General features: G+C 40.6%; 1 protein-coding gene across 1 annotated transcript in view; it reads left to right on the forward strand.

Annotated features, from left to right (window-relative positions):
• The first annotated feature begins 3,351 nt into the window (after positions 1–3,351).
• The window catches only part of LOC136885340 (uncharacterized), a 152,107-nt gene continuing 141,545 nt past the window's right edge, over positions 3,352–13,913 (forward strand). Inside the window, exons 1-2 of the mRNA XM_068230281.1 lie at positions 3,352–3,678; positions 9,582–9,707. Of these exons, the coding sequence (XP_068086382.1) occupies positions 9,642–9,707 (66 nt within the window). The 5' untranslated portion in view covers positions 3,352–3,678; positions 9,582–9,641. The remainder of the gene's footprint in view (positions 3,679–9,581; positions 9,708–13,913) is intronic.

Raw genomic sequence — 13,913 nt, forward strand, 5'->3', positions numbered from 1 at the left:
ATCAAGCTGTAATGGCAATGAAACATTAAGATTTTCTTCTTCTTCTACATTCCCTTTACTACTGTTTCGATCAAAATCATTATCCTTATTATCATAATCATGATCTTGCCTCTCTTTATCTTGAAGTTTGTGCTTAGTAACAGAAATTGCAGCAGGTCTAGACAACAAGGGAGAATTAATAATCTCTCGCAGAGGTGTACTTTTTAAACATAAATCAGTGTTCGCTGGAATATGGTTGAGCTCTTTGTATTTTGTTCCCGATGAAGCCACATTACACGCGGCTTCATGACGTTGTGCGTTGTATGCGTTCTTGAACTCTCTTCTACAATGTTTGCATTGAAAAATTGCCCTACATGATATCTCATGACGTCTCCTGTGATAGCCTCGGGAAAATGCTTTTCCACACTCTTCGCAAATATACATAGAAATAGGTTTTTCCATGACGGACTTTTATCTTCTGCTAACAGATTCTTCTTTAAATCTACTTGATATTTGTTACACTCTACTTCGATGATGCGAACAGCTTAGCGATTAACAGTAAACTAACACAAAAGCGTATAACCAAGGTAGCAACAGTAAGGTTTAAGCCCATCAAGATGGCAAGAGTGAGGTTAGTGACGTTCTGATGCTGGATTTTAAATTCCGCGCTATAACATGCATAAGGTGGCAGCCTTGAGGTTTACCGCCGTAAAGATGGCAGCAGTGAGGTTAGCGACGCTCTATTGTCCTCCAATGTGAGGTTAGGGTCCGTCAAGAAGACAGCTGTCAAAAAAGCACGTGGCTTGGTTACCTAGGACGTCTCATAAGGAGCCTTGTATAACCGCCATATTGCGCAAGCATCCCAAGGGAGTCTCATAAGAACCTATGTATAGCGGCCATCTTGCACAAGCACCTTTATGGAGTCATGTATAGCCACCATCTTGCGCAATTAGCGTCGAGAGATGGCTGCTGTAGAATTTTTCTTTTTAAATTATCCGCCACCATATTTCAAAGGTATGTACCTAAATAGTGCAGCACTGAGGTTTGTGATGCAAGATGGCGGATGACAGCTGTCAGAAAAAAGCACGTGAGTTTGTTTCTAAACAAGAGCACGTGGAATTTCCCGCCACCACAAAGAGGGCAGCACGGTGCTCTCTTGATTAAAGATGGCTGCTGTCACGTGGAATTGCCTGCCACCAGAGGTATCTAGCTGAAGAGGGCAGCACGGTGCTCAAAGATGGCTGCTGTCAAAAAGCATTTTTCAAATTTTCCGCCACCACATTTCAAAGGTAAGTAGCTAAAGAGGGCAGAACTGTGCTCTGTTGATAAAAGATGGCGGATGTCAGCTGTCAAAAAAAACGTGGATTTGTTTATCTCGCGCTAGTGAGGTTAAGTTGGTAGCACTAAGGTTTAGGCCCGCCAAGATGGCAGCACTGCCGATGACAGGTGACGAATTTACAGCTACTGCGATAAAGAGGGCAGCACGGTGCTCTGTAGTTTAAAGATGACGGATGACAGCTGTCAAAAAAGCACGTGGCTGTCAAAAAACACGTGGATTTGTTTATCTCGCGCTAGTTTGGTTAAGTTGGTACCACTGAGGTTTAGGCCCGTCAAGATGGCAGTACGAGGTTAGCGATGCGTTGTTGTCTGTCAAAAAGCACGTGGCTGTCATAAAACACGTGGATTTGTTTACCTCGCGCCAGTTAGGTTAAGTTGGTACTACTGAGGTTTAGGCCCGTCAAGATGGCAGCAGTGAGGTTAGCGATGCGTTGTTGTCGATGACAGCTGTCAAAAAGCACGTGGCTTTGTTTACCAATTCAAATTTCCCGCGGGAGGCGGAGGAGGCCTCTGGGAAGGCCCCTCGGGAGGCGGAGGCGGAGGAGGCCTCTGGGAGGGCCTCCCGTGAGGCGGAGGCCGAGGGGCCCCTGGGAGCCCTGAGGCGGAGGCGGCGCCCGAACCATCCAATTATACTACTATACCCCTTTATAATGATTCGGAATGTTTCTGGCTGAGTGAACTGTGACACTATCCTTTCTGTGTGTGTCTCTTTTCCCCGTATAGTGACTGAGTACTACCGCAAATTTATTTGCTTATCATAAAAGTGAAGTTGTTTGGTCATCCTTCTTACAGACGAGCAGTGTTGCCTACTTAGCGGATTTATCGCTAAATCTGGCGGATTCTAAATCCTTCTAGCGGCGAAATAATGCATTTAGCGATTAGCGGAATTTTGAAGAGTCAGGGGATTTTCTAGTGGGTTTGTAAAATGTAAGCGTAATTGAACACATTCATGGCACAAATAATAGGTACTGAGTAAAATTAGTGGGAAAAGTGTGCCTAGTCTGCGCTGGAAGTACCACATAAAGTTGTCTCTGATTTCCGTAGGGTAGTGCTTGTAAATCACCTTCATGTAATTGGGAAGTACTTTTTTTCTTACTATACGAGATCTGCTTACCGTTATGAGTGTGTACATTAGTTCAGTTCATCGCTGCTGTCTGTGTGAGACTGAGTCATTCTCCTGTAGCACCAAGGTGCCATTTTTAAAATTATTTAGTATTTTAGTGACTTTCATCAGTGCGTTTTGCATGCATTCTCTGTTTTTTATGTTTAAACAATATACTTGATCAATTAATTTATATTGCCTCTCCCTTAATGTCTCATTGTACTTACCGTACTGTATGCGCATGTTTAAATATCAGGAACACTGTAGTTTATTAACCAGTAATCAATCACTTTGCCGAAGTTTGCAAGACGATGTGCCAGAGATTTTCAGGTCCATAGAACGAAATATACTGCAATAACTAAAATATACTTGGCCCTCATTTCATAAATGAGTGGAGAAAATAACTAAGTGACAGCCTTTACAGTATCGTCATTGACGAATCAACATTTGCTGGGGTCTTAAAATTCTGTGCAACGTTTTACGGTGTAATAGCTTCCTAATGACTGGTGCCTGTAATACCGTATTTATATTGTGTTGATCAAGAGGGCATGACTTTCCAGTAAGCGGTAGGCAGTTAAGCACTTATATATAAGCACTTATATTTAATGAATCATACATTCTTATACTAAGTGGTGATATTGCAACCATTCCCAATTTTATGCTCTACTAAGCTTCGTTCCAACTCAGGAAATAAATAATACAAGATTGCACGTTTTATTTACTATTGAAATAAATGTTGAAGAATCTAGCGGATTTCTAACGGAATTGGCACAGTCAGTTAGGGGTTCTCACTTTTACAGTGTTGGCAACTCTGCAGACGAGCTTCATTCGGGGTTGCAACGATTCAGGAACCTCTTGTTAGTCAATTTTAACATACCTTTGCCTACGAGAATTTCAATCTAGCTATTCCAACCTTCACCACAAGTCATCACTATTCTTAACGAGTACCTTGATTCCACCCAAATAAAGTTGTAATTCGCTATAGTAATTCAGTTGTTTTTCGTGAATGCAAGGAAGTGACACTTATATAAGTCGCCAGGGCGTTCATAACGTTCTTGTCAGTCATATACCGTTTCCTTACTATTACATGCTATCCAGTGTTATAGTGTTTCTAAAGGCTATTAGTGCTGTGTGTGTAACCTAAAAGTGAATTAAGTGCAATATTTACAAAGGCTTGTGACTGGGAAATAGAACAACCAATCTCCTCAAGAAAGAAAAGAAAGAAGAACCTCTTGTTAGTCCTACTTATTGTGTGTAAGGTAAGGTAAGAATTTTGCACTTCCTCAACAGGTAAACTGACCGGAAGTTTCGTGTACAATTTGTACGTTATTGAGGAAGTGTCAGTTGTGTTCCCTCACATTTTTATTGTGACTTGGTAAAAACTTAACCTTACAACGAGACGAAGATCCTCTTTGGGCCTAGCATAGTGGATTGTGATTATTGCACCCAGTGCTCTTTCCAGTAAGTGTCTTATACTCTGGAGTATTCCTTTCCTAAATTCAGCCTGTTCTACAGACTGGTACAAATCAAATCCGTTTTTCAGGATTTTGTTTTAAGTGATTAAATTACATTAAAATATCAGGTTTTGTCTCGAAGTGTCAGGTATGTTGTTATATTTATTATTGAAAACGCACTCATGCCATGCAATAAGAAATCATTACATTACGTTTACATTACTTTTCTTAGCTATATGCTACGATGGATTTCTGTCTATTCCTGCATTTTATAATATGGTATCTATCACAGAGTTCCAAGCATAACACACACACACACACACATATGCATCGTTTGGTTCATGATATAATTTGTTGCGACACACCTTGTGGTGAAAACCATGGTTCGCCAGTCTCGTCGTCACGTATCGCATAGCATGATTAGCTTCCATCCAGGTCCTGTCTTGCATAGCAGATGTTGCATAGAAGTCCTTTGGTATGGTGTTTTTCTTCGCATTCAGATCTTGTATAAGTTGTTTAAAGCTGGTACTAGCTGGAAGTATGAGCCCACATCTCAGATCCTCTATTAAGAAGGTATCTCTGGTAAGCTCATACACTAGCCTTGATCTTTCATTCTGCGGGACTCCTCTTCAGGTATCTGGCCTTTATTCACTCCAATTCTTCCAGCTGTTTGTATGTGAGGTGTTCTCCCACTAATTCTAGGCCATATGTCAAAACAGATATCTTCAGCCTAAACAGGTCCATAGCTGTGTTGATCGATAGTTGCGTGATGTTTCTGATTTCATTCATAGCTCTAGTGGCTGCCACTGCTCTATATCTTATATGTGATACCTACGTATTTAAAATTGTTAGCCCTCTTGAGTAGTTTGCCATTTGACGTTCTCTGCTTCAGTGAGTCTTCCTCCCTTCCTAAACACTACCAATTCAGTTTTCTCTTCGTTTATCTGGATGTCGTTTCTCTCTGCGCATTCACATAGTGTGTTTATCGATATTTGCAGTTTATTTATATCTATCGCTGCGATGGCCATGTCATCAGCGTATATGTATGTGCTTGTTCCTGCCATTCCTTTGGTGACATCGTACGTAAGGACATTAAACAGGAGAGGGCTGAGTGGGTCACCCTGGAGGACACTGTTCGTCTGCGGCAGCCAGTCTGATATGTCTATTCCATCATCTATCTCTATGTGATTTTCTGCCAGTATATTTGATATGAGGGTCGTGCTCGTTCTCCCAAATAGTTCCTCCAGTTTATCTATTAGTACCTTTCTGTTGACCATATCGAAGGCTTTTGAGTACGGTAGTCAACAAAAACCACATAAAGTTTTCCTTTTGGCCTTTCTATCGTCTGCTTTATTTGCTCCAACAGATTTTCTACTGCCAGAGTTGTGGACCTTCCCTTTCTAAAACCAAACTGTCCCTCTGGTAGAATGGGTTCTAGCTTCTCTGCCAGCCTATTGGCGAGGATTCCTGTTAAGAGCTTCAGTGATGTAGATTCCAACGCTATTCCTGTATACGCGTTTGGGTTCTGTGTGTCTCCTTTACCCTTGTATAATAATTTGATTGCTGACTTTCTCCATTCATCTGGTATGCTCCTAGCTCTGAACATTTGTTTAGAAGTAAGGTCCATATCAGTAGGTATTCTTGTGCTGTTTGCTTTAAGTGTTCACTTCTTATTCCATCTATTCCTGGAGCTCTCTTATTCTTCATTTTCTGTATCGCTCTCGCAATTTCATCCGTGGTGAAGATCTCATCAGCTTGTGGAGTCCTAGGTGTCTTAATCATGGGTCTTGCTTCTTTTGAGCAGATTACTATTCTTATATGATCTATCCATGTTTCCATGGATATGTCGGGCTGTATTTTCTGCCTTTTCGGTCTCAAAGCTCAGTAAGGGTCTTCTTCTGCCTCCTCTACCATTTTCTTATTCTCTTCTTCCAGGTGTTGCTTTTTCTTCTTTCTTATTAGGTTCTTGTATTTCTTTCGTTCTCGTTGGTATTCTTCGGTGGTTGCGCTTGCCATTTGTTCTCCAGTTTTATGTAGTGTTTTCAGTGTCTATTTTCTTTGTTCATAACATTCTCTGTCGAACCATGGCCTCAACTTCCTGTTTGTATTTTATGTGGTGGCCCCATTTATTATAGTTGATTTCAGCCATATAGCGGCATCATCAATATTTCCTGCTCTTATTGCTCTTTCAAACTTATCTTTTTCTTTCATTTTCTCTTTAATTTTTTCCATGTCCAAGATCTTGCCAAATGTTATATTTCGTCTTTCTTCTAATTTGCTAACTCTGACGTTTTCTATATTTAATTGTACTGGAGTGTGTTTACGGATGACTGCTTCTTCTTTTTTCACTCTGGTAGCAGGGTGTTTTGTTCTAAAGCCCTTTGTGATTATTAGATCTTTTGTGCTAGCTCTGTTATGTCCTATGTATGTCCCGTCCTGTCTGTTGTGTACTGTAAAACCTTCGTTTGTTAGATACTCCATTATTTCTTTGCATTTTCTATCTTGCCTATTTATTGCACAATTCAGATCCCCCGCAATCATGATCTTATCCATACTTCTACTGTGATCCATGGCCATCCCTAGTTTGTCTATTATGTCTGTCACGGTGTGATCTGGATAGAAGTAGACTGCTACTATAACTCCAATTCTTGTCCTGACAACCAGCATGTTATCTTCTCTTAATAGTAGTTTGAAGGGGGCCAGTTGTGGTTTGATTATGTATAGCACCCCTCCTGCTGGTCTTCCTCTTCTCATACACTGTATCGCATGGGCATGAAAATTGTAAAATTCTGGGATGTTTAGTTCTGTGTCCTCTTTTACCATTGTCTATGTTAGTACTCCAATGTCATAATCAGCCATGATATTTCTCAGGAGCAGGCTCAAGACTCCCCTCACACCCTCTACATTCCATGTTATGATATTAATATTAATCCCTGGTTGCCGGGCCTCGGAACTTCCAGGGTTGCCGAAAGGGCCGACATATTACACCTTCCAGCCAGAAGTTTCTATCGTAGACTGTTTCTAGGTCTTGCATTGGAATGCCTATTTTGAAAGCTCTGCTTCCTATTTTGTCATTCACTAGGTCACAGTAAATTTTCCTTTTTACGCCGTTTTCCTTCAGGTATTCTATGATAGCTTCCTCTGTCGTATCTTTGTCCAGTTATCCTACGTATAATCAGGCATATCATTCCGCTGCCTTTAATTTACTTTGTCCTTGTCTCATTCCCATTATTCTTCCGTTAATTTCTTTTCCTGTCTCGTTTCCTCGTCTGTTCCCGCCTCTCACCGCTGTTGTCCACTCCCTATCCTGGTTCTTTAGTTTAGTTTCATCATTTACTGGTGTTCTAAGCTGCCCTGTTGTTTGCTTCCACTCTTCATCTTCTATTATATGTATTTCAACGTCGTTGGGTCGTTCTTGTTGGCCCCTGCGCTCTTGTCTTGTTACGTTTGTCTCTGTTACACCGATTTTCATGTTATCAGCTCTTACCTGTAATCGTGGCCTCCCGTACATTGGTACTTGGGAAGTGGGGGATTTGGTTTGTTCGCCCATGCTGCTTTGAGGGAGCTGCACTTCATCTTGATTACAATATTGTAGTAGATCTTGATTTTGTGCATAATTTTCATCTATTTTAGAAGTTGCAGGATTTCATAAGTCTTTGTTTTTTCCTTGGCAGTGAGGGCCAGCTCGCACTTTCAGTGTTTTTGAGGTGGTCTGTTAGTATTTCGGCTTGTTTCACTTGTACCTCAAGTATTAGTGCTAGTTTCGTTAGTAGTGTCTCACTTAGTGCATCAATAGAAGATTTAACATCTGCTATTGCACATTTAATTTCCGATTTATTTGGGATCATGTCCATTCTTTGGGCCAGGCTCTCTATTTTGTCCGCTCTCACTTGCTTATCATTAATTATCTCATGCTTGCACTTTTCACACATCCATAGTAATTTGCAGTTTTTACGTTTCAACATTTCAAATTTACCTAACGTCATTAATTTATAAGACGCATATTAGCCAGTTGTACAGCTTATTACGTTAATTGTGTTACAGATTTACTTCACAGAGGAATTGTGATTTCTGATCATTTTGCACTATGTCCGCAACCTCTGACATATTGTCGGTAATGTTCAAGTTTCAGTAATTTACTTTTGCCAGACTTACAGATCTCAGTTGAGAAGTTAATACTAATCTTTCTCAGTTTCAGCATTCTACATATTTTTAATAAGTTATTTAATATTTTAATTTTATTAAATGTTATTTTTACTTAAGCATTAAAAATGTATACACATATAACTAGCTTTCTTTTTGAAAACTCCTGGCAATTGCCGGCAAGTCTTATCCTCATGTGTTGTAGCAATATATTGGATATCGAAATTTATTGGAATGAGGAATTTTTCTGTAGGGCTACGCAGATGAAGAATTGCGGATATTAGTTTTAGAAAGAAATTACAAGATTTAATGTATAATTCTAATTATTGTGTTGGTGTGTTATTTGCCTCTGTGTGTGAATTAAAAGTGAGTTGAGTTGTTTTTTACACTGTAGGCTGCAAAAGATTATAGCAGTGTTTGATACCCTGAGAGCTATTCCGTGTTGGATATCTGTAAGGATATCTGCATATGTAGGATTCATGGTGTATCAGTATTGTGGAGATTCTTCTGTATCACATCCTTACAGCACAACAGCTGTATTTGCTATTTACTCCTTATGTTTTAGTAAGATATTTCCTGATTTATTGGTGTGCAAAAGATCTTCACAGGCGCATGGCCATGAGTTTGCATGGGTTCGAATCCCAGGATAGACAGCCCTGAAAATCATATCCGTGGTTTCCCCATTTTCTTGTTAACCTTAATTAACGCCGCTACTTTCTTAATCCTAGCACTTTCCCTTTGATTTGTTAGTGCAACCAGTAGCAAGAATGGAAGAAAAACCTTCAGGGATACATTCTGGCTCTGGAAACTGTAAAAGGTAGTTACTTGAAAGTAAAATCAATAATATATTAATACAATAACCAGTGATGGCCAGAACAAGTTAGTAGTGTTGCATATGTTGTGATATACAAAATACAATTGATCATAGTTTCCTGAATACATATGTTTTTATGTAGAAATCTGTTTCTGGCAATGAATAAGAATCGATGCAGTTGGCCGCAAGATTGAAGCTCGTATTACATTTGTGCGTTATGTTTAATGTGACAGTAAAATATCATGGTGACTAACAAGCACTGTTATTGGCTGAAATGAATTCAGTGAGGCACCACTCGAGGTGTTCAACACAGACAATTTTTTACCACCTGGGTAACTATAAAAACTTCTAAATATTTAAACCAATTATAGACATGGAACTCCCTTCATGGGGTGCTCTGTTAATCAAATCTTGGTTCTGTCATTAGACACGCCATGCGCAGAGAAATAATGAAAGTGCTCTTAAGTAAATGTTGGTAGCATTGTTTGATGAAATGAGCTGATAGAAGTGTTGTATAAACTTCTATTTTCCGTTGTTTCCCATTTTCACACCAGGCTAATTCTGGGGCTGTACCTTAAATAAGGCCACGGCCACTTCCTTCCCATTCCTAGACCTTCCCTTTCCCTTCATCACCATAAGACCTATCTGTGCCGATGCGATGTAAAGCCACTAGCAAAAAAAATTTGCTTAGTCTGTTGACAAATAACCTAAGTAACAATAAGGTAATATAATTTTCTGGCCTGTGTTTCAGTGTAAGGTCATTATAGTCAAAAACTCCATTACCTTCAAACTACTTCAGTTGCAGTGTGAAATGGACCTGGAAATAGAGATGAAGGAGGAACCAACCAGGCTTGAAGGAACAACAAATGCATCACTTGTAAGTCTCATTTCAGATAACTTTATAGAGTTCAGAATTTAACCCTTAGCAGCTGAATATGTTTGCTGGGGCATAATTTACTATGTGCTTCCCCTATATTAACACCAGCAGCCACCATTTGCTGCATGGTTATCAAAGCGTGGAATGTCTCTGTTTTGTTTCTTTGTCTGGGAATACTGCAGCAGTATGCTACACAACGCTGCCAACTCTGAAAAGTTCGGTGAATGTTCTTATGAAATAAAGACAACGTAAGTTACACATAAAATTCCCTTACTGGCCTTCGAAATAATCTCCGTTAGTTACAACACACTTTTGACATTGACTGTAAAGCTACTGGAAGCTGCCAGCAAACGCTTCTTTTGAAATCTCCTGGAGAACCCTTGTCACGCATTGTTGGATACCTGCTACAGTGTCGAACTGGTGGCCTATCAGGGCTAATTTGACACGGGGGAACAAAACAAAATCTGCTGGCCCAAAATCCAGAAAATACGGAGGGTGTGGAAGAACAGTCTCCTTGCGTTCAGCGAGAAACTGGGTCACGCGGATCACGGTGTGCAGATGGGCATTGTCGTGGAGGAGCTTCCGCTGTCCACTCTGGTACAGTTCAGGCCGAACCCATCTGATGCGTTGCAGTAGCCGTTTCGAAACTCCATCGTAGAATTCCGCGTTGACAGGCATACCCTGGGGTACAAATTCATGATGAATGACACCTTTGCTGTCGAAAAAGGCGATTGTGAGTCAGCTTTTCTTGGGAGGCAGAGAAGACGCTGAACACCATGCTATTGACTGTCTCTTGGTCTCTGGATCATACTGGTAGCACCACGACTCATCTCCTGTAATGATGTTTTTTAAGACCTGCTGATTTTGATCACAAACGTCAATGAAATCCAACGTTTCCATCCGATTTTGCTTCTGCTCGTCTGTCAGGTTGTGCGGTACAAACCAGGCACAAATCTTCTACTTTTTAAAATGTTCGTGAACAATGGTGCTTACACTGTCCTTGCCTGCACCCACTTCATTTGCTATAATTCGTAAGAACAGTCGCCGATCATTCGCAAGCATCGGTCGCACTTGTTCGATGTCTGGAGATATGCTTGTGGTTGGTCGACACGAACGCGCCTCGCTCTGAATCCCAACCAGTCAAAAATGCACTTTTTACTCACTCCTTGAGCGTGGTAAACTTGCACTAACATTGCGTAGGTTTCTGTTGCCGTTTTTCCTAGGTGGAAGCAAAACTTCAAGTTAATGCATTGCTCCATTTTGCACTCCATTGTGCTATGACACGAGTCCTCAAACTGACTCCGTGCAATGTGTTGCAGCATTCAACTCCGTTTAACTATGTTGAGTTGACCAATATGGGGCACTTGGTGTCATGTCTCGCAATGCGTATGTGCGAGCGCATTGTCAGAACTAGCACGGTGTACAAACTGGGCGGCCAGTCTCCGAAATTTTCACACCCAAGTTGTACATCTATTGGTCCAGCTAGTGATGAAAACATAGTTCATGTGTCAAGGAAAGGGGTCCTGGTGGCATAAGCCCGCAGGTAACGGCCACCAAGTGGACAATTGACCTCTAGCAATTACTAGGGAGATGGCCGTGCATTCCATGTTTGATACTGGCAAAATGCTGAATTACTGTTTTGTTCTTGGTAGTGAAATAACCTGTTAGGTCCATCCAGTGACGATGTTGTGATAAGCTGTGTCTCAAGATTGAGGCTTCAGGGCATTTCATGTGTTAATTACCCATTGACTGACTGTGTTTTTAAATGTCTACCTCTGTTGGTTGTTGAAATAGATTTCTGTAGAGTGTGTGGTCAAGTCTTTATTCTGCTCGGTTTGGTAATGGAATCTTTGTGGGATTGACATAATTTCCTATCATATGTCAGCCAATTGCAGTGGTGGTAATTGCTGAGGTGGTGTAAAATGGTGGGTGCTAGGTTGAATTGGGTTATGGCCAGTAGGTCCCTGGCTCTCATGGTGAACATATTTTTCCTCCAAAAAAAATTCCAGGTAAGATTTGCATCATTTAAACTTCTTTACAATTTTACTAATGTTGGGTGAGCATGTAAAATTCTGCCTTGGCAGTTTACTGTGGGTATAGCTCATCTAAAGCAAACACCCTGATGAAGGCGGAGATGCAGTGGAATATTTTTGACAAGAAACATGATTTTTTCATCACCTTTCCTTGCTCTGTGTGTTGCTAGTCTAATCACAGTTCATTGCACTCTTCTGAGTGTGTGGCTTTCAGTTCAGTGATTCTTGATCTCGTAGCTCAGAGTGTAAACTGATGCCATGCTAATTTCATGTTCGCAAGTATGATTCTGGTCCGGTTTAGAGTTATTTGAAAAAGCTGAATTATCCGAGCACATGTCTGTAGTTATACTGGCTTGAAAGTAAATTCCTGCACATCATTCTGGCACCTCAGAGTCTTTGAAATCCTTGAAAGTTGGAAGAGAGATGTTCAATAAATAACTATGACTTGACAGTGATAATCTGTTGCAAACACTGGAGACTGCTAATGTATAGGTGAGATGTTGCCCAAGAGTTTCACAGGATTTCAAAGACTCTGAGGTGCCAGAATGATGTGCAGGAATTTACTTTCAAGCCAGTATAACTACAGACATGTGCTCGGATAATTCAGCTTCTTCAAATAACTCTAAACCGGACTAGAATCATACTTGCGAACATGCGTCAAACTTGTAGAGATATCAAACTTATGTTAAAGAAATGTGTGCCAGCCAATATTGGAAACAGTCAGCAAGTGTATTAAGTTTGGGGTTGGATTTTTCTGAACGTTTTATTGTCAGTATCAAACTTACTTTGGTTTAGGGATTGCACCTCTTCTATTTTTACCATCTGATTATAATAGAGGATAGTTGGCCCATTGTACTTTTAAAAGCAATAATATCCTCCATCACTACTGCACCACCATTACCACCACATGTTCAAAATATTTACTCCTATCTTAATTAGTTTTGAAGAAGATGAATCACAAATCTTTGGTGAGACTACTACCCCCTTTGGGTGGGGGACACAGATGAATAATACACCCACGGTATCCCGTGCCTGTCGTAAGAGGTGACAAAGAGGGGCGCCAAGGGATGATTGAATCAGAACCATGAAACTACTTGTGATTAGTACCAACACTGGGGGAAGCCATGGGTCGCCATCACTAGCGAGTGGTTCAACTATGTTAGGTACACTATAGGTTTGTGATTAGTAGCAGCAGAGAGCAATTCACTGGGGGTTTCCAGTACCTGTGATTAGTACCACTATATGCAGAACATCACGGGCTTACAATGCCTGTGATTTATACCATTATGTGAGAAACACCATGCGTCAGGGCGTTGCCTGAGATTTGTACCGCTGTACGAGCAACACTGTTGGTCTGCATGGCCTGTGATTTGTACCCAGTATGTGAGGAACAACCACGGGATAGTACAAATCCGTATGATTAATACACCTATGTGAGGTGCACCATGGTTTTGCATTGCCTACGAGTGGCACCATTATGTGAGAAACATTGTAGTTCTGCGTTACCTGTAGGACGTACAGTACTTGTGAGTGGTACCATAATGCTTCAAACACTGTGAGTTTACACTACCTTTGATTAGTACCGCAACTTGAGAAATACCATGGTTCTACTTTACTAGCATTAAGTGCTATTATGAGGGACCGTTGACCTGGATGTAGCACCCCCTTAGACAACAAGCATATCAGGATTGTGCTGTGGAAGAAGTCCCTTGGTCAGTAATATAGTTTCTGGAGAGGTGAGACATTGCGGGTCGGATCCACTGATTGTTTTAAATTCATATTCATCCATTCATTCTTCATCATTACATTTTAAATTCTGGTCTGTTGATGAATTTTGTAGTTTTAAATTGTCTTTACATTTCGTCTCATTTCGAACAATTATGGGCTGATGACCTAGATGTTAAGCCCCTTTAAACCAGCATCATCACCACCAAAACATTGTACTAAAACAGAATGTCAACACAGGTGTGATTACTCTGGGGTACACTCACATCCACAATCTGCTGGAAGATGTGTGTGTTAAGGAAAGAGCAGATTTGCCAATGAAATATGAGAGATAAAATAGCTCAAAATCTGAATGGTAATTTCTCGCGAAATAAGTATTTTGCTGAAATGTTGAATTCATTTAGAAAGGCAGAATAGCGATTAATTTTATTCCTTCAGTACAGACCGT

This window comes from Anabrus simplex, chromosome 14 (assembly GCF_040414725.1).
Source record: "Anabrus simplex isolate iqAnaSimp1 chromosome 14, ASM4041472v1, whole genome shotgun sequence".
NCBI classification, from domain to species: Eukaryota; Metazoa; Arthropoda; class Insecta; order Orthoptera; family Tettigoniidae; genus Anabrus; species Anabrus simplex.